The 25,292-nt window shown below is 51.2% G+C and overlaps 3 protein-coding genes across 7 annotated transcripts in view; 1 reads left to right on the plus strand and 2 right to left on the minus strand.

Annotated features, from left to right (window-relative positions):
• The window catches only part of Duox2 (dual oxidase 2), an 18,326-nt gene extending 2,977 nt beyond the window's left edge, over positions 1–15,349 (minus strand). Inside the window, exons 1-28 of the mRNA XM_008849185.2 lie at positions 15,301–15,349; positions 14,928–15,035; positions 14,528–14,692; positions 13,786–13,973; positions 13,384–13,585; positions 13,083–13,249; positions 12,705–12,765; positions 12,500–12,596; positions 11,999–12,089; positions 11,473–11,575; positions 10,732–10,895; positions 10,053–10,228; positions 9,746–9,864; positions 9,293–9,430; positions 8,957–9,070; positions 8,580–8,782; positions 8,113–8,298; positions 6,955–7,180; positions 6,779–6,872; positions 5,244–5,435; positions 4,415–4,504; positions 3,899–3,982; positions 3,228–3,406; positions 2,817–3,047; positions 2,553–2,652; positions 1,830–1,879; positions 1,430–1,557; positions 1,023–1,176 (exon numbers count right to left, since the gene is read on the minus strand). Of these exons, the coding sequence (XP_008847407.1) occupies positions 1,023–1,176; positions 1,430–1,557; positions 1,830–1,879; positions 2,553–2,652; positions 2,817–3,047; positions 3,228–3,406; positions 3,899–3,982; positions 4,415–4,504; positions 5,244–5,435; positions 6,779–6,872; positions 6,955–7,180; positions 8,113–8,298; positions 8,580–8,782; positions 8,957–9,070; positions 9,293–9,430; positions 9,746–9,864; positions 10,053–10,228; positions 10,732–10,895; positions 11,473–11,575; positions 11,999–12,089; positions 12,500–12,596; positions 12,705–12,765; positions 13,083–13,249; positions 13,384–13,585; positions 13,786–13,973; positions 14,528–14,692; positions 14,928–15,035; positions 15,301–15,349 (3,859 nt within the window). The remainder of the gene's footprint in view (positions 1–1,022; positions 1,177–1,429; positions 1,558–1,829; positions 1,880–2,552; positions 2,653–2,816; positions 3,048–3,227; positions 3,407–3,898; positions 3,983–4,414; positions 4,505–5,243; positions 5,436–6,778; positions 6,873–6,954; positions 7,181–8,112; positions 8,299–8,579; positions 8,783–8,956; positions 9,071–9,292; positions 9,431–9,745; positions 9,865–10,052; positions 10,229–10,731; positions 10,896–11,472; positions 11,576–11,998; positions 12,090–12,499; positions 12,597–12,704; positions 12,766–13,082; positions 13,250–13,383; positions 13,586–13,785; positions 13,974–14,527; positions 14,693–14,927; positions 15,036–15,300) is intronic.
• Positions 15,350–16,332: 983 nt separating this feature from the next.
• On the plus strand, positions 16,333–19,627 carry Duoxa2 (dual oxidase maturation factor 2). The gene is made up of 6 exons (XM_008849488.2): positions 16,333–16,479; positions 17,521–17,578; positions 17,922–18,056; positions 18,296–18,509; positions 18,809–19,023; positions 19,396–19,627. The coding sequence occupies exons 1-6, from the start codon at positions 16,333–16,335 to the stop codon at positions 19,587–19,589; spliced, it is 963 nt and encodes a 320-aa protein (XP_008847710.1). The 3' UTR covers positions 19,590–19,627.
• A 587-nt stretch (positions 19,628–20,214) lies between these two features.
• Positions 20,215–25,292, minus strand: part of Duoxa1 (dual oxidase maturation factor 1) — a 17,608-nt gene continuing 12,530 nt past the window's right edge. For 2 of the 5 annotated variants that reach the window (XM_029554152.1, XM_029554154.1), the window contains exons 3-8: positions 23,899–24,074; positions 23,529–23,586; positions 22,704–22,838; positions 22,203–22,416; positions 21,721–21,938; positions 20,215–21,056 (exon numbers count right to left, since the gene is read on the minus strand). In XM_029554152.1, coding sequence (XP_029410012.1) covers positions 20,803–21,056; positions 21,721–21,938; positions 22,203–22,416; positions 22,704–22,838; positions 23,529–23,586; positions 23,899–24,045 — 1,026 coding nt within the window. In that variant the 5' untranslated portion in view covers positions 24,046–24,074 and the 3' untranslated portion in view covers positions 20,215–20,802. Of the gene's footprint in view, positions 21,057–21,720; positions 21,939–22,202; positions 22,417–22,703; positions 22,839–23,528; positions 23,587–23,898; positions 24,075–24,352; positions 24,422–25,292 lie in introns of all 5 variants that reach the window. The other 3 variants (XM_017802284.2, XM_029554160.1, XM_029554162.1) reach the window with 3 other exon arrangements.

Raw genomic sequence — 25,292 nt, forward strand, 5'->3', positions numbered from 1 at the left:
GGGGTGAGACTTAAAATGTGCTCTTCTATCAATTTTTTGGGGGGGCTGGTTAAGACAGGGTCTCTCTGTAGCTGGCCTGGAACTCACCATGTAGACTAGGTTGGCCTTGATCTCAGAGAGATCTGCCTGCCTCTGTATCCCCTGAGTGCTGGGATTAAAGGTGTGTGCCACCAAACCTGTCCTATAATAAATAAAATTTTTAAAAATATTTATTTTATTTTGGGAGGGAAGTGGAGAGATAGTTCAGTGTTTAAGAGCACTGGCTGCTCTTGTAGAGTACCTGGGTTCAGTTCCCAGCACCCACACAGCAGCTAACAACCATCCATAACTCCAGTTCCAGAGGTTCTGACACCCTCTTCTGGCCTCCTTGGGCATTGCATGGATGCAGTACACTTACATACATGCAGGCAAAACACTCATACACTTAAAATTTTAAAATAATAAAACTAAATAATTTTTGGTCTCTCTGTAGCCCCAGCTGTCCCAGAGTCACTATGTAGACCAGGTTGGCCTTGAACTCACAGAGATCTGCCTGCCTCTGCCTCTGGAGTGCTGGAATTAAAGGCATGTGCCACCACACCTGGCCTGGTTTCTTTTATTTTTAATTATGTGTTTGTGTGTGAGTTTGTGAATGTGTGAGAGATGATGCCCAAGGCAGATAGAAGAAGGCATCAGTCCTGGAACTGGAGTTACAGGTGGTTGTGAGCTGCCCAACACAGTGCTGGGAACTGAACTCTGGTCCTCTGCAAGAGTAGTATGTATATGCTCTTAACCACTTAAGAGTAGTATGTATATGCTCTTAATCACTGCAAGAGCAGTATGTATATGCTCTTAACCATTTCTCCAGCCTATCTGCCAGTCTCCTGGGAACTAAGCACAGTCCTTCTTAGGGTGCTATTTCTACCAGGAAGTTTTCAGGAATCCTCCAAGAGGGTGTCAGAGAATGGGGTCAAGAACCATGGCAAGCTTCCATCATGTCTGAGGAGCCCACTGGTGCTCCTACATGTCAGACCAGGCCTTACCTGAAGGCAGCAGCTCAGCCTTCACCACACTGATCTCCACCTTCTTCCGGCTCAAGCTCACCAGTTTGTCCCCTCCATAGATAATTGCTGGGACCAGGAAGTAGATGTGGAAACTGGGAAGTTGGATGAGGGCAAAGCTGCCGTGGATGATGAGCTAAAGACATGGCCAGTTAGTATAGTATGGCCCAATCGGGCACTACCTTGTTCCCTTTTGTCAGGCATGTTCGGCTCAGGCGCCGGGCCTGGTCTTGCTAGGTGGAGCTGGTCTATACTGCAGTGTGGTCTCAGATCTCAGGATCTCAGTCTGAGATCTTGGGTCTAATTCTCCATTCTCCATCCTTTCCTCTCCCCACCCCTATCCCAAGTATCCTCCTTCAAGGTCCAACCCAGCCCAAGAAGGCCCTCACCAGGGCATAAAGCACAACATAGAGGTGGTGGGTCAGCCAGAAGCCCCGGAAGCTGTGACGGCGGAAGTGATGGGAGGCGAAGACGTACATGATGGCCAGGACCAGGAGCAGGAGAACTCCTGTCATACCTGAGGGTAGGAAGATAGGGTCAGTGGGTAGCCTCAGCATCTCATTCTGGGCTGAAAATATAAGAGACATCCCCATTCTACCCAACTTCTACCTTCATCCCTTCAGGGCCCCAGAATAGCTTATATGGAGAGGCTGGAGCTGGGCCTCATCCAGCAGGCTAGAAAAGGAAGTTATGACTATCATAGATCACTGTGTATATTCAGAGAAGGGAGACCAAAGAAGAGGTCTTCAGATAGAACCCTCATATCCCACATACAGCTTTACTTCCTACCTGGAATTGTCTCAAAGAACCACCAGTAGTATTTCTGGGGAAGCTTAGACCTGTGGGGTAAAGGCACAGTGAGCTTCTGGCTAGGGCAGATGGGGCTCCACCACCATACACTGCAGCCCAACTCTGCCCCTGACTGCCTACATGACTAGGTCTCTACCAAGTCAGCCAAGGGATCCTTCCCAGGAACATGGTGTCCAGCACCCCATGATTCTACCCTCTGCACCCTCAGCAGTCTTTCCTCCTGTTCTATCTTAAATTCTCTTCCTGCAGTTGACGCTTCTTGGATTACTTGGGTCATTAAATGTTTCACAAAATAATGAGAGCAGGGATCCTTGAGAGCAGGGACTTGTCCCTCTATCCCTAGCAATACTGGGTGCATAGCAAATGGTATCTGTTAAAGAACTGCTTCTATCTGGACACCCTGCTCTCTGGCACCTGAATGGAACACCTGGACATAGTCTGTAAATATTTGCCCAGTGAGTAGATAGCAAGTTGAGATAGTAAACTGTGTGCCGGATACACATGGGAAAGAGTTTCTTATTTCATCTCCCAAGCACCTTTCCTGACCAACCACAGCCAGTTTCCTTCCTGAGGGGAAAGAGGTCACCTTTCAGCTTCCCCTAAGAGGGATAGCTTTAACTGTGCTTCTATACCCATCTATTTATTTACTACTATGCCCTTAGGCCCACCCAAGGGATCGGGAGCACTCTCCCCTGAACTGACCCATCATTCACAAAGACGTTGGGGAAGACACAGGCCATCAGGCTGAGGGGACTGACTGAGAAGATGTAGAAATTGACCACATGGCCAGCACTGTGGAGAACTGAAAGAGACAACATGTCAGAGATGCCAACAGGGCCAACTCTACCTCTAGTCTGGAGGGAAAGAGGAGGCACTCAGAGTCATAAGGAGTTCCAGCCTCCTCATCACTTCCCCCATAGCAAGACCCAGGGGACTGAAGATGGAAAAAAGCCAGGAGCCACATACTAGCCAGGAGAACTGCAGCCATAGCAATCCAGCGATGGAAGTCTACTGCTGCATCGAAGGGAATGTAGCGGTTGAGGAAGGTCTCCCTCAGGAAGGTGATGAGGTTGCGGCACATGGTGAGCAGGATATAGGAGAACATGAAGGAGATGCTGGCTGCTGTTCCCCGTGACAGGATGATGCCCACATAGGTCGTCTCTTCAATGTCCGTAGGTGGTGAGGCAAAGCCATAGTCTGGGGCCAAAGTTGAGGCAGATCAGCATGGCACAAGAGGCAGGATCCTGAGCTTGAGTCAGAATGCCTGGGCTCTGCCATTCAGACACCAGGAACTGGGAAGGACAACCAGAGGGCTTTTTGCTCCTCCCTGAGGTACAGCATACTCCCTGCCCACTGCTCACAGGCTGGAGCTCTTACAATAGGCACGGTCTGCAAACAGGCCCACACAGATGGCTGAGAAGATTGTGACACACACGATGTGGCGCCGGTAGTTCTCCACGAAGCGCTTGAACTGCTGTAGCTTCTGGGCCAAGAAGCCGCGCTGCATCTTCTCCTGTAGAGCTTCTGTGTACAACCGGGGAGGGGGCCCCACTGCCCTGAAGCAATGGGAGACAGGGCACCTGTGAGGAAGTGACTCCTTGGTCTTCCCCAGTGCCACCCATGAACAGAGAACTGGTGACCTTGCAGGAGTCAGATGAGCCATAACAGAGGATAGAAAACGGCCAGCCTTCCACTCCCCCTTTACCCCTTCCTTACCTGTTCCAGCCTCCCCCTCTTCTATCTCCCCACACTCTTCCTCCTCTTTCTTCTTTCTGTTCTATCCTTCCCTCCTCCCTTGCTACACTGGCCTACTCCTGTACCCAAGGTGGCAGGGGCTAAGAGACCTCTTACTACCATGGTGGTGGTGCTTTGAGCCAGGCCTCTCACCTGAAGAGTGTAGAGGCTGAGACAGGAAGAAACCATTTGAAACTATAGCCCCACAGTGGGCCAGGGACAAATGGAAGGAGACTTGGGATGGTGTATCAATGCCCAGGGACCCTGTCTTCTCTCCAAGCCTCTTTGGACTCTCAGATCTAGGAAACACTCACTTTTTGCCAAACCTCTTCTTTAGGCCAGAACCTCCCAGCTCTGGGGCTTCCAAACTGGGGAGTGCCAGTTCCTGAGGGCAGCAGCTGAGAGAAAGAAAATGCAGTCTGTTTACCCCTGATCTTTGTAGCCAGAAGAATTGCTAAATCAAAATTCAGGGTTGAGGCAAGGGAAGGATTCTAGGGCCAGGTGGAATGAGAAACTCCAATCTGTTCATCTGTCTTTTAGAATGACTCTGGCCTACAATGCGAGAGAGAGAGAGAGAGAGAGAGAGAGAGAGAGAGAGAGAGACAGAGAGAGACAGAGACAGAGAGAGACAGAGACAGAGAGAGAGAGAGACAGAGAGAGAGAAAGCTCCTGAGCAGCATGAGCTGTGGGAGGCTGAATTTGGGCTGAAAATGACCTTGTGATAAGAGCTACTCTCAGAGGGCAAATATCTGACCTCGAGAACTGATCAACTAGCTTTGCTTTTTCTCTGCAGGGAACCGAGCCAAGGATACCACCCAATCACTACACACCGGTTCCCAGGAGTCCGAGTGATGAATGACACTCTACAGCCACTGCTTTGCTTAAAGATGTCCCCAACACCTGAAAGGAAGAACAAGAGGCTGGCTTGGCTTTCTCAGAAGGGCAGAGTGTCTTCTTCCAGGCCTGGAAAGGCTGCCTGGCCACTTGTTGATGACCTAGTCACAGCCAGATCTCTGGCTTCAGTCCAATTTTTCTCCCTGCCCACACTGAGTGCCCACTGTACACAGGGGCCACTGTACACAGTGAGAAAGGGGCCACCCTCTGGACACCCTCTGTGTGTCTTTTATGCAAAGAAAACAGGGCCCCCTCCTCTTGCCAGATACACCCCAGACCAAAGCCCATGGCTTTGGGCAGTGTGTAGAGTAAATTTCAGCTTGCTGTTGGCCTCAGTAAGCAACTTTATGCAATATACAACTTGCCCCTGAATACTGGTACTTAATTCAGTACTAGGCACAAAGGATTAAGTCACATCCATCAGGAACTCGATTTTTTAAATATTTTATTTATTATTTTTTTATTTTATGTGTATGAGTGTTATGCCTGCATGTAGGTAAGTGTGCTTGTGTCATGCAATGCCCACGGAGGACAGAGAGGCTGTTGGATCCCCTGGAACTGGAGTTACAGACAGTTGTTAGCTGCCATGTGGGTTCTGGGATTAGAATCTGGGTCTTCTGCAAGAACAGTGTTCTTAACCACTGAGCCATCTCTCCAGCCCCCCAGGAACTCAATTTTGAAGATTTTTGAAGATTCTCTCTCTCTCTCTCTCTCTCTCTCTCTCTCTCTCTCTCTCTCGATTCTAAGTGTTTTTTACATATTCACATACCTCCAGATCCACCTTTGACACACAGCTTTGTGAACTGGAGATCGCTGTTGTGGTCCCGCAGCATGAAATGGAAGTCTTCCCACGTCAGCTCCTCCTTGTCCTGGAAGCCTGACTCCCGGAACATAGACTCCACCACCTCAGTCAGCTGGGCCTTGGACAGGCAGTTGTTGGAGATCTCAATAAAGGACCTAGGATCAGGAGAGGGCAGAGATAGGGCAGCTATCATCTGGAAAGGTCAGGCTTGGGCAGGTATAGGGTGGGGTAAGCTCCAGATTGCCTAATGTGGTTACCAATGCTGGGAAATGGCACTGAGAAGGTGTTCATACAGCCTCAAGGTAATACTAAGATGGGTGGGGTGGTGGCCACAGGCTCCAAAGACAGACTCAAAACTGACCTTGACCAGTTAGGGAAAGCAGCCCTCAGAACAAGGAATGAATACAACTACACGTGGGAATGAATAACTTGGTGCAGAGACAGGCCCAGGGTCTGACATGGCCCTCTCTTGTGATGGGCTCTCTGACTACTCTCTGCTGTGGAAGCTCCCCATTACCACCCTTGGGATCCCACCTTCACTAAAGATACCAGAGTGTGGGAAGGTATATAGCTGCAATAGCAGCTGTCTCCTTGTGCCAGTACTCTCGGGGCACTATACCGCCATCCAATCTGATGGCATACACAGTGACAGCTGCAGTGGCAGCTCTTCTTAGATTGTACTTTAGGACAAAAGCAAGTGTGTACAAGTCCAGTAGAAGAAGGCCTGGGTCTACAAAGCAAAAGAAGCACTACCATCATATTAAAAAGCCTCATACTGCAGAAGCAAAGCAAGACCCTCCCCCCGACATTTTATTACAGGATGAGAAAGTAGGAGCTCAGTCATTGGTAATGGGGACCTCCTCCCAGATTTCCTAGAGCCTGTGATGTGTCAGTGAGGCACGTGCTGCAGTTAGCTTTGTCCCTCTAGACATCTATGCCCAGTTAGGGCATATGGATGATAAGAGGGATGCAGCAGGTAAAGGGAATGTTTAAAGCAATGGGACATTATAAAAGGATAGGCACATTAAAGAATCTGGTTTGCTCTTCTCAGTATGTTTACTCATTTGCTCACTTGTTTTGCTTTATCTTATTCAGTGAACTATGTATCAGATGCTTGTGTGCCGATCTCAACATGGAAGATACAGATTCAAGAAGGAATGAGGAGAGATATGTCCTTGTGGTGCTGAAGGGGGCTTGTTGCTGAGGTACTGTCTTCAGGAATGAAAAGCTGATGATGCTTGCAGCTGGCCTTTTTTTGTCATTTTAAAATGAATGTAATTTTCTGGATGCTTTTGATAGTGCAGATACAGACCCTATTAGAGGCAGGGGCTTACATAGGTAGCCTTTTGAAGCTGGATGTCCTGAAGTCCAGGATGCTGAGTATGCACCATTCAATATGGATGGCCACCTAACCACCTTGCCTTCCCTCTTCTGACCTGACCTACTTTCCTGTCTAGAACAGCAAGACATTTCAGCATTGGAAGGGCCCACTGTATACCGCATCATGGTGAAGAATTCATCCTTGGAGAGGAAACCATTCCCATCCAGGTCATACATGGTGAACATCAGGTGGGACTTATCCTCTGGGGAACCTGGAGAGAAAGGAGGATGCAGGCTGCTTCCGTGTTAACAGACCCCTGGTTCTTCAAATGTTCTGCCAGCCCCTGCCCCTACCTTTCATGAAGACCACCAGGATGTCCAGGAACTCCCGGAAGGACAGGTAGCCATTGCCATCTTTGTCGGCCAGAGAGAACATAGACTCCACAAACATGTCCTGGGGCTTGAGGCCCAGGGACTCAGCAAACTCAGCCCGGCTCAGTTCACAGGTCAGGGCCTCCCACACCTTCTGGGATGAGTCCAGGGGCAGGGTTCCTGCATCTGCCTGGTTGATGTCCAGCACCTATACTTGAGCAGCCACCGAGGGAGGGAGAGAAGAAGATGAGGTCTGGGATGGAAGGAGTTCAGTAACTTCTGTCTTCCCAAAGTATAGTTCAGAAAGCCCTGTTCCTGCTGCTTAGATGGATTGACCTGCACCTCTACTCTCCTATAGTTGGTGTCAATTGAATCTCCCCAAATCTTCCATTTCTCTCTGTACCCAAGCATTACACAGTAGGAGTGGTACTGGTTGGGGAGGAAAGGGGGAAAGTAAAAGGGTGGGGGTAGGGAAAAGTTGGAGAATGCAAAGAGAAAGAACTTGTATTGGGAGAAGATACAGGCCATAGACACAATAGACAAGTGGGAAAGGCTGGGCCTATATGCTCATGCCGGTGCAGAGTATTGCCATGTCCCTAGAATTTGATCTCTGTCCATGAACAAAGAATTTAAGACTCACACTTTACTGCCATTTGTTCAACACCCACAATGCACCATGCACTGGGGCTAAGCACTCTACATAAAACAGTGTTTTAAAACTTGAACCTGCATCTGCATCATTGCATTGGCATTTTCTGGAAAGGTTTGTTAAAATGCAGATTTCTGCCCCACCCCCAGTTCCTCCTTCAATCTCTCTGGGGAGGAGAATTTCTAACAAGTTCCCAAGTGAGTTGATGCTGCTGGTTCAGAAGGAACATCCAGCATGTAGACTGGCTCACTGGATCCTCTCAGCAATGCAATGGCATGGGCGCAGTTTTAATCACTATAGCTAAGGAAATGCGGATACAGAGCCAAGATTATGTGACTTGCCTAAGATTGTGTAACTAGGAAATGGCACAACCAGGACCCAACCAAGGCTATCTGTCTCTAGCCTACAGGGTGAAACCTTATTTCACCCACATGGGGACTTATCCAGTCCAGATTGGCCCCATCCCCTATGCCAGATTCAAGTCATGTCACCTGAGAAAAAAGGTGTCTGAAGAAGATCTCCAGGATGCATGCCCGCTGCTGCTTGGTCACAGCCTTCCTAAATAGCTCACTCTCGCTCATCTCAGACACGTGGAAGCTCAGAGTCCAGCATACACAGAGGTCCTGCAGCTGCTGCACAAAGGAGTCCCGTTCTTCTTCAGAGTTAAACAGCAGCACCTGGGAGGAAGGCCCCATCATGCCTGAAGCTGAATCTTCCAGTCCAGCTCCACTTCAGAGAACCTCAGGTTGAGGGAAGAAGAGAAAAAGCTCTTCCCTGCTCATCCAGGCTGGAGCCAGGTGAGTGACCTCAGGGAATCCAGTGAGTTTGGGAGCTCCTGACAGGACCCTCCCTCCCCAGCATCAGTCTTCAAGGTGAGCTCTGTAGTGGTCTGAGATGGCTCATTTATGAGAAGATAAGTGTATGAAAACAGCCCACACAGAGGCAGGATGAGCCGTACCAGGTCATATTCCTTGGGGATCTTGAGCAGCAGGGTGCAGCGTCCCCGGTTGCTGGACAGAATGAGGTTAACTTGCTGTGGGGGCCGCAACTGGATGGTACGGAGCACAGTGAGATGTCTGTCCAGGACCTGCAGGCACCTGTCTGGGAGCAGCTGAATGCTGATGGGATAGCTCCTTTCCTTGGGGCCTGGCCACTCCATTGCTGGGGCAGGAACAGTTGTGCATGGTTACTTGGCAGAGACCCTTAAACCCATATCATTCTCTCATCTAAGTAGGCACTCCTAGATGGCATTCTCCCCATTCCACTCAGTAACTTGATTCTTTCTCTCAGGCACCAGATTCTCTTCTGTCTTCCCTTCCCTTAACTCCATCTCACCTGCCATTCCTTCTTTGACTGTTTCCTTCTTCATACTCTCTTTTTCTTTCTTTAGTAGCTTCTTGCGCTCTCGGTTCCGGAAATGAGCCACCATCCCAGCAACAACCAGACTTGCTGAAGGGGACCAGAACAGACAAGTGGGAGGGAAAGAATACCTTTTTTTTTTTTTTTTGAGGTTTTAGCTGCTGCTGCTTCTTCCCCCAAGACCCCCTGAGCCTGGCTCAAACCAAACAAAAGAGCTAGCCCTGAAGGCCAAGCAGGTAATGAGGGGCTGGGCCAGTCTGTGGAGTGGAGGGGGCCAGAAGAAGAGATAGGAAGGGTGGGTAAAGAGCTCACCTAATGGAAAGCAACAGAGCGCCACAATGACTATGCCGTAGCCAGCACCACTGCCCTCGAAGTAATCAGTCACCATAAGGGGCACACAGTGGGGCAAGCCTTCAGTTGTAAGCTGCTGGGGCTGTGGGCAGGGTGCACCTGAGGGACAGAGCACAGAAGACCTCAAAGACTAAGAGTCCCATTCCTTGGACAAGCCTCAGTTGCTATCCTAGTAAGGACCAAGTATCCTTACTCTTCCCAGGCCTACTAGTTCCCCTCAAAAGTCCCCATCCATGTCCCATTTTTCAACATCCACCCCAGCTTGACTGCAAGGTATAGCCTGCATGCCTGTCTGTATTGCAGGGACCAGCCTACTATAGACTTTGCAGCCCAACACAGAAGGCACCTGGCTCCCTGGACAGCATCACATGATTCTGCCCCACACTATCACTTGTGTTCTCTCAGGCCACTTGCCTTCTTGCCAGAAAAAGACATTGGGCTGCAAGGTACTGGGGTCCACATTAGAGACAGCTATCAGCACATCTCGCAAGGTGGTCTTTCTGATTTCTGCAATCTCCTCCTTGGAGAACAACCTTAGTTGGGAAAAGGTAAGAGTTGTTGGGATGGGAAGGGGATCCTTCCTCCAGTGATCCCAGGTCTCAGAACTCACATAAGAAAAGATGCCCAGAAAGTGTAGGAAGGGAATCGCAGCCTGTAGGGACTGTCTGCAACAAGCAAACCTTGGGGCCCAGACCAAGGTGGAGTCTGAGGCAAGCCTTACCCATTCCTGGTGTTCTCAAACCAGTATCGGTCACCATCCCGGAGGCGCACAAACTGGTCAAGGACGATGGTGCTGAACAGAGGTCCAGGGTCCCCATGACTTTCCAGGAGTCCACCCAGGAGTAGCTCTAGCCGGGACAGGTCTTGGCTGTACAGAGCAGCTGTGGCTTCCAGCACCTGGGACACCATGGAAGTAACAAGTGTGTGTGTGGACTCATCAACAGTATCATCAGTAACACTGGAACACTGAGAGTAACTGCCTTATAGCGTTATGTAAATAAGAACATATGTAAAAGATTTGGAACAGTGTTGCCACAGGAAAGCTTTAGTTGCCTTTATAATGTGTGTGTATGTGTACATGTGTACTTGTGAGTGCATGTGGGTGTATACATGTGAGTATGCGTACATTTGGAGACTAGAGGTTGATATCAGGTGTCTTCCTCAATTGCTCTCCACCTTATTTTTTGAGACAGGGTCTCTCACTGAACCTGGATATTACTGATTTGGCTAAACTGGCTGGCCAGTTTAGGTTCAGGGATCCTCCTGCTTCTGCCCCACCCCTACCCCTACCACAGTGCTGGGATAAAAATTCAGATCCTCATGCCTATTCAGCAAGCACCTTACTAACTGAGCCATCTCCCCAGCCCCAAGCTTCCAGTATTATCATTAATATTCCTGACCTTGGGGTCTACTGTGGGGTTGAGATCACTCCAGTTCTTTGGGGGCTCCAGTCCCAAGGCCATCAGAGCCTGGCTATAGCTGGGCAGCCCCAGATCGCGGCCACGTTGGATGCTGTTGGCCACATAGTCTGTGCGGGAGAATTTGTCTGGGCCAGGCCAATAATCTGAGGAAAGACCAGATTGAGATCAGTTATTTTAACCCTTCTTTGCCTTGTAGGCTTACATCTGTCTAGTACTCTCCCAGCCCTAGTCCCCAGCTCTCCATGACACCAGTGCCCATATAGACCTTGTTGTGGTATGGAACCAATGTTGTCATGTGTGTGTGAGCAGGGGCAATTTTTCTGGCAAGCTCTTCTAAGACTCAGATGATTCTTGAGACCAAACAGAAAATTCCCTTCCCTGTGCCTCCCCAACTTTAAAACAAAAACAAAACCTAAGACCTAAGTAAGCACCAAAGAGGTTATGAGACTGCTCCCATATCCCTCATATTCAGGCATAGTCAATTTAAAATAAAAACAACCCAAAACTATAAATTAAGGAGGAAATGCTCAAAGTTCATTTTTTCTGATAGCTATTTGAAATCTATGTTACATATATATGTGTGTGTGTGTGTGTGTGTGTGTGTGTGTGTGTGTGTTTCTGTGTGTTTCTGTGTCATGGATACCCTAGGTCTGACTGTCGACAAACCCATGAGAATCTCCAGTCTCCTGGCTCTGACCACCCTCCATCCTCTGGGCAAACCTCTCAGGTCTTCAATCACTATCCTGTCCTCCAGCTCTGAAATCTGGGAGGCCATTCCCAGCAGCAGCTGATCCACCTCCTGGGCACTCTTTAGATTTGGGTTCTGGCAGTGAACAATACACTCATAGTTAGTTGTAGGGCCCCTCCCCCAGAGCTCAGTCCCTCTTACCCTGGACCACTGTAGCACTTTATGACAAAAGGCCTTTAGTCATCCCAGATTGATTCATTCTCTTTTCCCTCATTTCCCTTCTCTTTCCTTTAAAAGATGTGATCTTGCTGTATTGCCAGGACTGGTTCAAGCAATCCTCCTGCCTCAGCTTCTCAAGTAGCTGGGACTGCAGGCACATTCCACTGTACCCAGATATTCCCAGACTCTTTTGAGGAATTCTCCCCCAGACAATTTTCTCTGCCTTTCATCCCCTACCAAAGCAATTTTGGTTCTTGAGTATTGACTCAAGAACCAAAATTGTTATTTTTCCAAGCATTAGTGATAGGTGACCACACTCTGACCCTGACCCAGGCTGACCTCCCGAATCCAGTAGCTGTTGCAGACTCTGAGAGCTGGAGAGCTGCCAAAATCCTTGTTTGGGAATTTCTGAAAATGACAGCTGGAGTTCCTGAAATGGGGAACCAAAACTACAGTGAGGGAATTTGGGCCAGAAGTTAAGATGGTGAGTGAGGTAAGCAATTCCAAAGGATTAGCCAAGACTGAGGGATGACCTATGAACTTTCTTGAACTTAGCAGGAATCAATAAGTGCATTTTTATTGAGGCTAGAGTGAGCTCTATGACTCACTGTGTCAAGAGGGAAGAAGGTGCCTCAGAGACTGGACACAAAATTCTATTAGGAGAGCTGGGGAGATTCCCTATGGGACCCAAACTTCCTACCCCAGGGTCTTGTTTCAGACCCCAAAGTTTGCTTCCCTTTTCCAATGAAACTGTGGAGGATTACAAGGCTCAGGCTCCCAAGACCACCAATCAAACACCTACTCCCAGTGCCTTGCCCCTCCTATCAACCCTTTCCTCACCTCATGTAGACACCAGGGGGCACCATGGTGGAGAAGAACTGTTCAGAGGCCACCACGAACTCTGGGGAGATGCTGGGGTCCATGAAAGGGTGGTACCCTGCAAAAAGACAACAGGCTCCCCACCTCACACCCTGGTATCACATAATCCACCTTTCTTTCCTCTACGCTCTTCAGCCCAGGTGCCCCCCAGTTCCTTCCCCCTTACCCGAATACTCTGGGGGCGTTTTCTGCAGGAAGCTGGGCAGCCACTCATACAGAGCAATATTCTGAGGGTCAGAGAGGGGAAAGGAAAGGCTGGACTGAGCCTGCAGAGAAGGAAGGCTTAGGTGCAGAGGTGAGGACTAGCTGTGGGAGGATTCAAATAACATCCTTGTGATTTGAGGGATAGGCAGCTGAACTATAATCACAAGCAAAGTGGCCTGTTTAAACATTTGCTGGGGCTTTTCATGTTTTTCTGGACTTTGGCCCTCTGGGAAATAGGACCCTTCTGAAAATATCTGGAGGAGTGTCCAAGATTGGGGAAGCTTTGCGGAGTAGCCAAGTATCACACATAGGTGAGCACGGAACAGGGGGCAGGACTCACCTGGTAGGTGGCAATGACCCTCTTGCGCGCATGCTGGAACAGCTCCTCATCCCCCCAGCTCGGGTGCTCCTGGGCCAGCCGCCTCGCACACAGGTTGTGGTAGCGGAACCACAGCAGGCCCAGCGCCTGCAGGAAGGGCTCCCTGTTCCCTCGCTGGGCCCCGAAGGCTGCATCCACGCGGGGGGACGCAGGGCAGGAGATGAGCGGCCAGAGCAAGGCGAGCCCAGACTCTAGACCCCCATCCCGCCCTCCAATCAGCCTGGTGCGTCCACTTGCCCCCTGCCCGCCCCGGCGGCCTCACCATACAGTCCCTGCGCCCCGCCCTGCCCGGTGACCGGGTCAGGAGCGGTCCACATGAGCAGAGGGTCCTGTGAGTCCCGCGGGAAGGCAGGATCCGGCCCGGATGCCAGCTGTCCTCCAGAGAAGCTCCGCAGCGCGTCGCTCCAGGAGTGCGAGGAGCCATAGATGGCGCTGCCATCCAGCCAGCCTGTCACCTGGTTGGTCTGCGGGGACACGTGCGGGTGATGGGTCAGAGATCCCGGGCAGGCCAGGGGGGCCAGGGACAGACAGGTGTCCAGGGCGAGACAGGTGTCTTCGGGTGGGAGTGAGCCTCACCCTGCCCAGCCTTCCCAGCTGGAGGACCCCAGGGCTCCAGGGATTCAACTGCAGATCCCCTCCCGCCTGGCTGCCTGCCTGGCCTTACCAGGTCCCGGGGGTTGCTGGGGCTCTTTCCAGTCTCGGGGTCCCAGCGGCTCCTTTGGACAGGCAACACCACGTTCCCGCGCTTGTCAGGGTCAAACACTGGGTCCCCACGCGGGATATAAATGTTGAGGTACTCGGCCGGGCAGCCTGGCATTTCCACACTCACCAGGTCTGAGAGCACGTGGTAGCCTGGTAGGGGGTGCAAATTGATGAGCAAACTATCCTGTCCTTCCCTCCTTAGGACCAGGGATGCCTCCAAGAATTCTCAGGAGACAAAAAGCCCAGCCAGACCGACCCCCAGCTACACCGCTCTCTCCCAGTTCTTGGCCCAGTGAGCCTCAATTTTCTCATACACAAACAGAATGTACTATCCCCTCCTGGGTACTCATAACGTTATTATGAGAATCAAAACCGACAGAATTTACTAGGTAAGGGCTCCTTCAAGTCACTCTTCACCTCTTCCGGGCAGTCCTTAAGGTCATAAGGAAAATGGCGTGGGACCCAGTTTCTAAGAATTGTTATGGAGAGCTAGTGACACTCCTTGGCTTGGAGCAAGGGGTAAATGAAATATCCCGGGAGCAAATATTCCTGCATCCACACCCAAATCCTTCCAAGGTGAAGGTACAAACGCTTCCTGGGCGGGATGCTTTTCCTGCTGAGTTGCGGTGGAACCCCAGGGTCCTCTCCCTTGGCACTGAGCTAACCTTAGGTCCACCCTGGTGGTTTCTTCTTTCTGCACTCACCAAAGAAGACCCCCAGCACTGTGCGGTTGTGGAGGGACGCCAGCCCTGCTCTGCCCTGGGTCGCGGCGTTGCTAAGTAGGCGAGGGTTGGGCAGCAGCGGCTCCTCCAGAGCCTGATAAACGCCATCAGCGTAACTGGCAGGTACCAGGCGCTGCAGCCGCGAGCCTGAGGGAGACAGGGAGCCGAGTATGTCAGAGCTCTCCATCTCCTTGAAGTCCTAAATTTAGCCTTTCGCATCCCTCAACTCCACTTTTACTGAATGGATATCCCGGCCCAGGAATACATGAGAATGTTGCGTGTAGTCAATCCTGCAGTTTGGGACAACTCCTCCCTCTACCGCTTCTCCTTGCAGGCTGCTACATATCGCGTACCCTCCACCCGCCCAGGACCCGGGACGTACCAGCAGCACCACGCTTGTGATGCCTCAGATTGTTGAACCAGCCGTCATAGCGCTGCACTTCCCAGGGCAATGAGGGTGCATCCTGGCTGCCTGTGGATGCAGTCTTTCCTTCAGCATTAACCTCCCGGAAGCCCCTATGTGACCCCTTAGCATCCTTCCCCGGTTATCTAAGCCCTCCCAATTTGCTCTTTTTCCAATACTTCCGAAGTTGGGTTGAGGCTGTCCCAGGAAGTCCCCCATCTCACTAACCCCTTGGAGATTGACCAACCCTTCCAGCTTCCAGGTGCTACTTGTCTACACTTCTTTGCCATATTTCCAGGGGATAATGGGTGTGCTCTCTCAGCTAGAGGTGCCGGATACTTACTTGCTAGACCCAGTAGGGCTACCAGAAGCACCAGTGCCTCAGATCTTGCTGGGAGCATGTTGTCCGTGCAGCCTGAAGGTGGGAGGGGGTTATGAGAAGGACTCACTCTCACAGTAGGCTCTGGAGGAGGGGCACAGATGCATCACTCAGGTCCTGCATCTTCCTGACACTATTTCCCTGAGGATTGGCAGCTCCTAGGTACTGAGGCTGTTGTCTACCCTTCACCCCGTCTGAGAACTAACTTCAACCACAACCAGGTGTCAGTCTCCCCAACAGGACTGTCCTAGTCTCCCAGGACTATCCCCAAACCAAGTACCTCCATCACAATCTCTCACATACTGCTTCTCCAGGAGGTGGTGGGAAAAGGGAAGAGGCAAACGAACTGAGAGCCAATCCCAGCCCTTCAGTACCCGGCATCCCAACTCATCTATGGCGAATGAGCCTATAAAGGGAGAGGGCTGGGAGGGGGCAGCCCCCAACACTGGTCCAACCTCTGGTTTGGGGCTCTCGACAGATTCAGAAGTCTTCTTTCCTCTTGGAATCTTTGTTTCTCCACTCTGCTTCCCGTCCAAACTCCACTCTTCTAGCCCTGCTAATCCTATCTTCTCAGATGCACTTTCACCCTTCTCTCTAGGTTCTGTCTCGGGGCTGCGCGGGTGTCAGCTCACGCCAGAACGGCTGCAGGTGTGAATATGTGCACCAGAGGCTTGCCCTCCTGTTGTGGGGGCGGAGCTTCCATTATTTGCATATTTCCCGCCCCTCCTTTGCGTGATCTCATCGGGATCAGACCCTGCTGTTCGGTCGGGGCACCTCCTCTGCTAGGTGCCCACGCTCCTATAAAAGAGGGTCTCAAACGCAACTTCGAAACACAGCGCGAACCCCCGGAGCCAAGAAAGAAATTGGCCACACCGAGAAATAATTCCGCTCACTGGCTAACCCCAGAGCGCTCCAGGACAGTGGCCCCTGCGCCTCCTCACCGAGCCGCGGGGCTGTCTGATCCCAGCTTGCCTGTTCCAGTGCGGTGCGGGAACTTTTTGCAGGATGACTGCGTGGGACGGCGTGCTGCCTTTCTACCCGCAGCCTAGGCATGCCGCAGGCTTCAGCGTCCCGCTGATCATAGTCATTCTGGTATTCTTGTCTTTGGCCGCCAGCTTCCTGCTCATCTTGCCTGGGATCCGTGGCCACTCGGTAAGGGAATGTTAGAAGCTCCTGTTATGGAGGTGCCACAAGCTCGTACATAGGGTGGGAGCGTTACAGACAGCATACCTCTCCACAACGCCAGACGGATAAGACTTTGGAAGATTCCCTAGGAACCATGAAGCTGAGGGTCAGGAGGAGCAAATTCCGAAACCTGGCGCCATAAGCAGCGCTAAGCGCTACCTAAGGAGAGGGACAGCTCCCCAGTCCAAGACATCCTGAAAGGGATTCCAGCTGCTTTATTCTGGACGCTGCTGCTGAAAGTGGGACCCAGCCCAGTCATTCTGGGGTGGATTCTAGGTTTCATGTATTGCCAGGCTCTCCCACCTTTCCCTGACCACCCCAGCACTCCTGTCCTGTGTCTTGTCTTCTGGGTGAGGATCTTCTGGCCTAGGGGACAGGTACCACAGGACAGAGTGCTGTGCTTCCCTTTTGTGTTGGATTGAAATGCATGTGCATCCTAAAGACTCAAAGGGTTCCACAAAGAATTTGAACTCCTAGCAAACTGGGGGCATTTCCTTAAATGCCCCCCCATCCTATATTGTACATTTTTTTTCCAAGACTGAGAAGACTTTTAGTACTTTTGTGTTTTTGTTGGTTCGGGGAAATTGGCACACCTAGAAATGTTTGCAATTCCACTGCCTCTAATTGGATACTGGGCCCTGGGGCCTCCCTCTTCTGGGAGAGGTGATCCCTATCTGTCTGGTCCTTGTGGACTCACTGAGCCTCATCAAGCAGCGATTGAACTAGGAGGCAGGGTGAGGAACAGGTGCAGACAGCTGGGGATGTAAAGGTGGTCAGAGAATGTCAGGCAAACTAGATCTGGAAATAGGGCTGTGGAAATGGTCTTGAAGCCATGTATTTGAAATGCCAGTGGCTCAGAGGGATTTGAAGCAAAAGCATGACTGACATAACTCATAAACAGTTAGGAATGTAGCTAAAACTGAGGTGGAGTGGGGGTCACAGGAGGTCTTGGGGACTGGTTGGGCAATGCCCAAGCCTGACCTGAGTGTCTTCTATCTGTTCCTGCAGCGCTGGTTCTGGTTGGTGAGAGTTCTTCTCAGTCTATTCATAGGTGCAGAAATTGTGGGTGAGTGTACCGTGCAACTGGGGGGGGGGGGGGTCTGGGGTAGGGAAGGAGCAGCTTCTGGCACTCTGTCCCTGGGAAATGAGAAGGAGCTTTGTTTCCTTCCCCTTCTCTCCACTTTGTACCTATTTCTAGTGTCAACTCTTTAGCTGTGGGTTGCCTGTTTTGAGACAAAGTCTCACTTTATAGCCCAGGCTGGCCTGGAGGGTGCTTACTTGCCCAGACATTCTCCTGCCTCAGCTACTTGCTTGGTTTTAGCGTGCAATTACATTGGGCCCCAGGACTGGCTGGTCCCTCTTGCAGTTCCTACCTTCACCCACACTCTACTGTGTGCATCTCCCCATAGCTGTGCACTTCAGTGGAGATTGGTTTGTGGGTGGAGTGTGGACCAACACCTCCTACAAAGCCTTCAGTACAGCGCGTGTTCAAGCCCATGTCGGTCTACACGTGGGACTGGTGGGCATTAACATCACACTCAGAGGTGAGGGGCAAAGTGGACTCTTGGGGCTGAGAGATCCCATGGTTGGGAGAAGGGGTACCTAGAGGCCTTTCACATCCTTCTCAGAAAAGTTTTGGTTTCCACGGATGTGTGTTTTCCCCAACCGTCTCCCAACCCACCTCTACCCCTCCCCTCACCCCACCCTTAGATCCATCTCTGAATCTGTTTAGTTTCCTGGTCCCTGGTCTTGCACAGTCCCTTGACCCCACCGCTCCCCGCAGGGACACCAGTGCAGCAGCTGAATGAGACCATTGACTACAATGAGCGCTTCACCTGGCGTCTGGATGAAGACTACACCAAGGAGTACGTGGCCGCACTGGAGAAGGGGCTGCCGGACCCGGTGCTGTACCTGGCGGAGAAATTCACACCCAGTAGCCCTTGCGGGCTGTACCACCAGTACCACCTGGCTGGCCACTATGCCGCGGCAACGCTGTGGTGAGCGCTGGAGCTAAAGTGTGTGTGTGTGTGTGTGTTTGTGTGATGGGGCAGGGTGCGTGTGAGCGGGAGAATGGGGGCCTCCGAGCTGGGCGGCAGCCCGGCGCAGTTGCGGTTGGTGTTAGAGTTAGTGGTTTCAGAGCTGCAATAAGTAGTGGGAATCCTGGGTCCCAGCCACAGCGGAGCTCAGGAGCCCGCTCTCCCCGGAGATTCCATTGCACCTCCCCAAGCCCGACTGGGGAACCCTGGCGTGCCGGGAAGAGAACCCAGCTCAGCGCCGGCTCCTCGGTGCCCCGCAGGGTGGCGTTTTGCTTCTGGATCATTTCCAACGCGCTGCTCTCCATGCCCGCCCCGCTCTACGGAGGCCTGGCGCTCCTGATCACCAGCGCCTTCACGCTCTTCGCTGTCTTTGCCTTTGCCTCGGTTTCCAGCGTGCCGCTCTGCCAGTTCCGACTGGGTTCCGCAGCGCTCACGCCTCACTACGGCCCCTCCTTTTGGGTCACTCTGGCCACCGGTCAGTACCAAGAGATGCTCACCGGGTGGCTGGGGTGGGGACCGGGTGTATATGGGCGATTTGGATGTATGGGGGACATATGTATACGTGCGGTTTCCAGTCTACAAAATGAGTTCCCACGTGTTAGTTGACTTGCGGGGTAGCTCGCAGAGCGAGGACAGGCCCTGTTACGCCCCTCTTACCATTGCAAAGAGTTTGGAAGGATTCAGTACCTTGCTCCAGTTATCATGAGAACTGGTTCATGGTGTAATCCACATCAGAAGTCTTCCTGGGGGTTGTGTGTGTAGGAGGCTCCAGGGGATGGGCTCCAGAAAGTGGCGGGAGCGCCTGGATCCCTAACTGCGCTTCTTCCCGCCCTCCCGCCTTGTGTAGGCATCCTGAGCCTCCTCCTGGGAGGGGCGGTGGTGACGCTCCACTACACCCGGCCCAGCGCTCTACGGTCCTTTCTGGATCAGAGCATCAAGGACTACAGCAGTCAGGGGACCGGGAACTCGCCCTTCATCCTCAACAACCCGCTGCACAAGCAGTTTGGGGCCCCAGACTTAAGTATCACCACTAAGTTGTGACGGGAATCCATCTCCGGACTTCTACCTCTCCCGGGGATCTCGCAGACCCGGAGGCAGTGCCTGTCTGGCGCGCACGGAGAACATTTCTGGGAACAGGGGTTGCAGGTCCGCGCGGAACAAATGGGCGCCTCGGACTGCCAGCTTGCACTAGGGAACAAGTCTCTCGGGAGAACTGTAAATAAACTTCTTTTTCTTTTGTTTTTCAAAACTCCTCCACCCATTAATTTCCAAGGTTTCTCTCGGCTCTTGGAGACACACAAGCCTGAGAGGCTTCCCTAGCCTAGGGATAGCCTAGTACTAAGTTTTTCCGGGTGCTGAGAAACCCAGCCTGAAGCGCTAAACCTGAGTAACACAGAAAGACTTCGGGAGAGGGGTGCCCTCTAGTGAGGTCCGGGGGGACCGACAGGCGCTAGCGTCTTCCAGAGCCACCACACGTGGTGTGGCAGGTTTGGGACCAGTTAGGTCATCTTCTGCCCAGATCTCCCCCTGCTTGCCCAACTGAATGTACTGGGGAGGAAGAGGATTCTGGCACTGACTCACTAACGCTTCCCTCTTGTCTTCATTTAAGGTGGTATCTGAGAGCTAAGGGACAGGTCAGCAAGGCATAAAAATATAAACCCTGGGATTTTATTTTTTAAGGTTCTTGGCAAGTCCTGCAATCTTAGATAGCATTATTTGGGGACTGGAGCACAAAGAGAATATGACACAGCTGGTTAATGTTAGACATGGGATGAGATGTTGGTCTCCTTCCAAGGCAGGCCCAGAGGTCACACAAGCTGAGAAACAAAAAAAGAAAAGGAAGGGGCCCAGAGGCCCTGCAAAAAAACAAGTGAGAGGCACTGAGGGGGTCACAGGAAAATCACACTGCAGCCCACTTTCCACATCCCACATTTGTTAAGAGAGGGAGATTAACACCTTGAAGAGGCAAAACATCCAGGAAGGTAGCTGCAATACAGAAATAAGGGCCACCTCTGCTTGATCTTACCATGGCAACAAAGTTTATGGACACATCCAACATCTTTTCAGCACCTTAGGACTTTTGTTCATTATTTGACTTCAATAAGTAGAGTCTCATTTTTCTGTTACACCTACAGATTGGAGTTGGGATCTAATACAACACAAACCCACCTTGTGGGTAGTTCTAGTGGTTTTCCAGGGGCTTCAGTGAAGTCTGAAACAGACTGAAATTCAGGTGACCACCAGGAGAGGAATGTTAGAGGGCACAGTCCAACTCTTTGGAGTGCTCCTCCTTAAAACATGCATCATAGGAAGCTACTGACAGGGGAATGTCCTGGGGCTCAAGACTCTCAGCCATGGATCGATAGCGGGGGCTCAGGAGCCCCCCTTCTTCAGGACTCCACTCCAGTACAGGGTCCTCTGCACTCTGATTGAAGAACGTCTTTACCCTGTGAGGCTGCATCCTGTGGGCCACTGCCATGACGAGGCCCAGCAGCATACAAAGCAGTCCTGGGGATGGAGGTGACAGGTATCTCGTCTTAATGCTAGCAATACCCTCCTAAGGACATCTAGGAACATCAGAACAATTCTAAGGGAGGCCTGGGTCCCTGACTCAGGACAACTGGAGCACAAAGAGGTGACTGGATGACCTGTGGTCATATGGCTGGTATGGATCTGTTCTCCTGAGTTTTCAGATTCCAAGCTGAGAGACAAGGAGAGAGGGAAAGAGTGAGAAGAAGACAGAGAGATGGAACATAGGGACAGACAGGGACAAAAGGAAGAGGCACAGAGAAGCATGAGAGTGTAGAAAGAATGGGGTAGAATAAAACTGTGAGATGGATTGTTTATGGCTGTGTGAGGAAGGGGCATACAAGAGTCTTAGGAATAAAAAAAAGTGTGTTTAGGGGAAGTGGGGGGATATACAGCGGTAAATTTTAGAAAGGAGATGGGTATAGGGAGTCAGTGAATGAGGGACATTCCAGAGAAGAGAAGATAAAGGGATGTGAGCATATTATCAGGAAAGAAAGTGGCACTGGAGAAAGCCAGGAGATGAAGGATGGGGCTCTAAGAAAGGCAAGGACATCTCAACTCCTAGAAGCAGATCCTCAGCCCCATCAACATGATTGGTCCCTGACCCCCATCCTGAGTCCTTATCTTTAAGGAAGAGTCTCACCTGTGGTCAATGTGATCCAGAATGCAGGCCCATGGTGAGTACGCAGCACCGCAGTGCCAAAGCGCACGGGACAGGGTGTGGTTAGCGATGTGGCCATGGAGAAGAAGAATAGTGCCAAAAGCTGGAAGATGCCAGTGGCCAGCAGCATGTGGCCACCATAAACCAGCACTGGCATGGACAGCATCACATTGGTCAGCAACCAGCAAAGGAAGGCCACCCTGGAAAGCCAAGACCCAGTGAGGACTGGACCAGGCACCTCTACCTGCTGGAGAGGCTGGAGGGGCCCAGGTAGAGGTGAAGGCAGCCAAGGATGGCTGAAATATGTGAAGGGAGCATTCCTGCCCATGGACTTCCCAACCAAACACCATGGTGATTGATGCCACCCCATCCCACTCTGGATATCCACATGGGTGAAGGAGAGATGGGTAGAAAATCTGTTCCTGAACCTAGACCAAAAGGATCTGTCTCATCCCCATGCTCACCACAGCATGGCTGAAGCATAGTGACCTGCCAAGCGGTACTGGTTGTACAGGCCACATGGGCTTCGTGGGGTGAACTTTTCAGCCAGGTAGAGTACGGGGTCTGGCAACCCCTTCTCCAGGGCCTTTGCATACTCCTCTGCGTAGTCCTCACCCAGGTGCCATTTGAACTCCTCATTGTAGTTAATGGTTTCATTCAGCTGCTGCACTGGGGTCCCTGAGGAAAGGGCAGCTGTGCTTAGCAGAAACCTAACGACTACATTGGGGCACTCACCTGGGCAGGGCCTCACTCACACTTGGTGGAAGGTCAAGAACTGACAACTGACAGAAGACAGCTTTGAAATTTTCTTTCCATCATCCTCTCAACACCCACACATCCTCCTAGCTGCAGTGTCAGGCATGCTGGAGTTCTATGCACTATACCAAAACACATCTCAAAGATACAGAGCAGAGCCCTCACCTGTGAGTGATACACATCTCAAAGATACAGAGCAGAGCCCTCACCTGTGAGTGTGATGTTGACTCCTCCAAGACCAATCTGCAGTCCCACGTCCACGCTGACCCACTCAGGACTGAAGGCTTTGTAGGTTGTGTTCGTGCTGACTTGGCCCACAGACCACTCAGAACTGAAATTCACAGCTGGGATTGGGGAGTTGGAACTCAGGGAGGTCTGGGTATTACTGGGTTAGCCAGAAAGAGAGCTATAAGAGCTCCATGTCTGAACTCGCCATAATTGAACACTTGTTCACTAGCTCAGGTCTGGGTCATGCTAAGTCTGCCAACCATTGGTGTAGGATGAATAAATAGGTCAGAATCAAACATTTTCCTTGCTCACGGTCTGCTTACCCATCCCTGCCCCATTCAGTGACAAGCACTCAGGCATCTGGGTGAGGAAACATTAACATAAACCATAATGGGAAAATACAGATAGCTTCAATAAAAATGATCTATTTTTCCTACTTGCCAAATCACTGAAGCCAGGTAGAGTACGGGGTCTGGCAACCCCTTCTCCAGGGCCACACAAGCAGCCTGCCTCCATTTTCTCCACTCCTGTACCCAGAGGCCTTCTGCCTCCATTCATTATGACCCAAATAAAAATGTTAGAAAGGTTGAAGGCATGCATCCAGGAGGGTTTCCCTGGTCCACACGTCTCAGGGTAAGGGTAAGAATAAGGGGATAAGGCCATGGTGAGAGCAGTGTGAGGGACAGGTCTAGAAGCCACCCTGAATCAGTGGCCCCCGTGGGGAAGCTAGGAGAAGAGAGGCAGGCCACTAAGGGAACTTCATGGGACAGAGGCAGCTGCCCAAGTCAGCTACACTTGGCACTCACCTAGGATCACAGCCCCGATGAATAAGCTGGTCACCACCCGCAGCAGCCAGAACAGCCTCTGAGTCACAGGGTGGGTGGATTTAGTAAGCCGAGCCCTCCTTCCAAGTCCACCCTTTCTCTTTCCACTGTTTGGGAGGGGCAGGGGTTCTACAGCTGAGGCTTCTTGGTCAATTGAGTGTCTGTGTCTAGCACATAATTGGTGCTCGGTCTATTGGTTCAATGACTAGGGAGCTCTGTGTGAGGGGTGATGAGACTTTCTCATCACTGGAGGCTCTTCTCTGAGTCTAGATGCAAACAGAGTCTGGACCCCTTGTTCTGAGGCTGAAGTCTATCTGTGGTTGGGGTCTTTAGGGCTGTGTTTGTTTCTTACCGTCTTACCCCGAATGCCAGGCAGGATGATGAAAAAGGTGACCAGTGCAGTCAGGAAGATGGTGATTATAACAGCCAAGGCGGTGTCCATTGGGAATGTTGGCTTAGGGTCAGTATAGAAGGGGAATGTGTGTCCAAGAGCAGCCATTTTGATGGGAATGTGCAGGGGAGGTGATACTGCAACAACAGGCATTTATTGAGTGTTCTCTGTGCACCAGGGGACTATCTTGGTGATGGAGATTCATCAAAGAATAAAGCAGCCCAGGTCTATCATCTCTAGAGCCTGCTTTTTAATGCCTTGCCAATCTCCACTCCCTTTAATGCTATTCCATTGTCCCTTGGCCACCCATCTCCCATCTTTTGGCTGTGACAGAATTAAGGTCTTGTCTATCAGTCCCTGCTGCCCCTTGCTCCCTTCCTAACCCCTCAGTCCTCTAAATCAGTGCCATCATTACCTTTGAGCCTTTTTTGTTTCTTCTGGGACTATCTGAAGAAAAATAATTCTCTTTTCTCTCCTTCAGGCTCTAGCACAAGCAGATCACAGAACACAAAAAGAGCTTAAGTTACTTCCAATAAAGGCTATTAAGGGTAGAAGATGCTACAGATTATGAAAAGACTGGCTTTCTTCTGCAGTCTCCAAAGGAACAAAGGCCAAAGAGCTGTGAAGTGTGCGGTCCAACTACATCATCCAGGAACTGATGTCCAGATCTGGCATTGCCCAGCTTTCTAAAGTACCCTGGCTCCTTGGCTGGTGATTCTACTAAAACCTGAGTAAGCACTGGAGGAACATCTGCCCTCCACCAGGCACAGTGCTGGGGCCAGGTGTCCTTCTAGTCCACATATCATCAACATAGGCCCTTCTCTTCCATTCCCATTCCCCGGCTGTGCTTTAACTCAAACACCAGCTTTGTTCTTCTCTGCCTGTCCCATGAGCTCAGAGCTCTAGTCTATAGATAGGATACTAGCAAAATGGTTCCTGGCTGTTTTATCAGTTCTCAGACAGACTCTATTTGCAAGACACTATTATTTTATACCATGAAAAAAAAAGGGAGAGAACTTCCAATTAAACCATAACAGTCATTGTTGGTAAAATGCTGCAATTTCAGAGCTATCAAAATCAGGGGTTAAAAAAGAAGCACCGCTCACCTCTCTCTGCTTCCCTGGGCCTGCACCACCGGCTAACTCTCCTAGCCTGCACTACTATCCTCAGGCCTCTTGGGGTAAGTCTATAGCTCAGCCCTCCGCACCGGGACTCCCTAAGCCACATTCACCCTCCATCCCCCCAGCCATTCTATACCCCTAGTTTGGGCCCTGCGCCATTCCTAGTCTTGGGGCCCCAGACACCTGGGGAACCAATAGTGCTTCCTGATCTTTTTCACCCAGACCAACGTAGTG

This window comes from Nannospalax galili, unplaced genomic scaffold (genome assembly GCF_000622305.1).
Source record: "Nannospalax galili isolate Female #2095 unplaced genomic scaffold, S.galili_v1.0 scaffold891, whole genome shotgun sequence".
Lineage (NCBI taxonomy): Eukaryota > Metazoa > Chordata > Mammalia > Rodentia > Spalacidae > Nannospalax > Nannospalax galili.

Coding starts and splice junctions, on each gene's coding strand:
- Duoxa2 (XM_008849488.2), top strand. CDS start 16,333: ATGACTGCGTGGGACGGCGTGCTGCCTTTCTACCCGCAGCCTAGGCAT. Junction 16,480..17,520: donor CTGGGATCCGTGGCCACTCG/GTAAGGGAATGT, acceptor CTGTTCCTGCAG/CGCTGGTTCTGGTTGGTGAG. Junction 18,057..18,295: donor CATTAACATCACACTCAGAG/GTGAGGGGCAAA, acceptor CGCTCCCCGCAG/GGACACCAGTGCAGCAGCTG.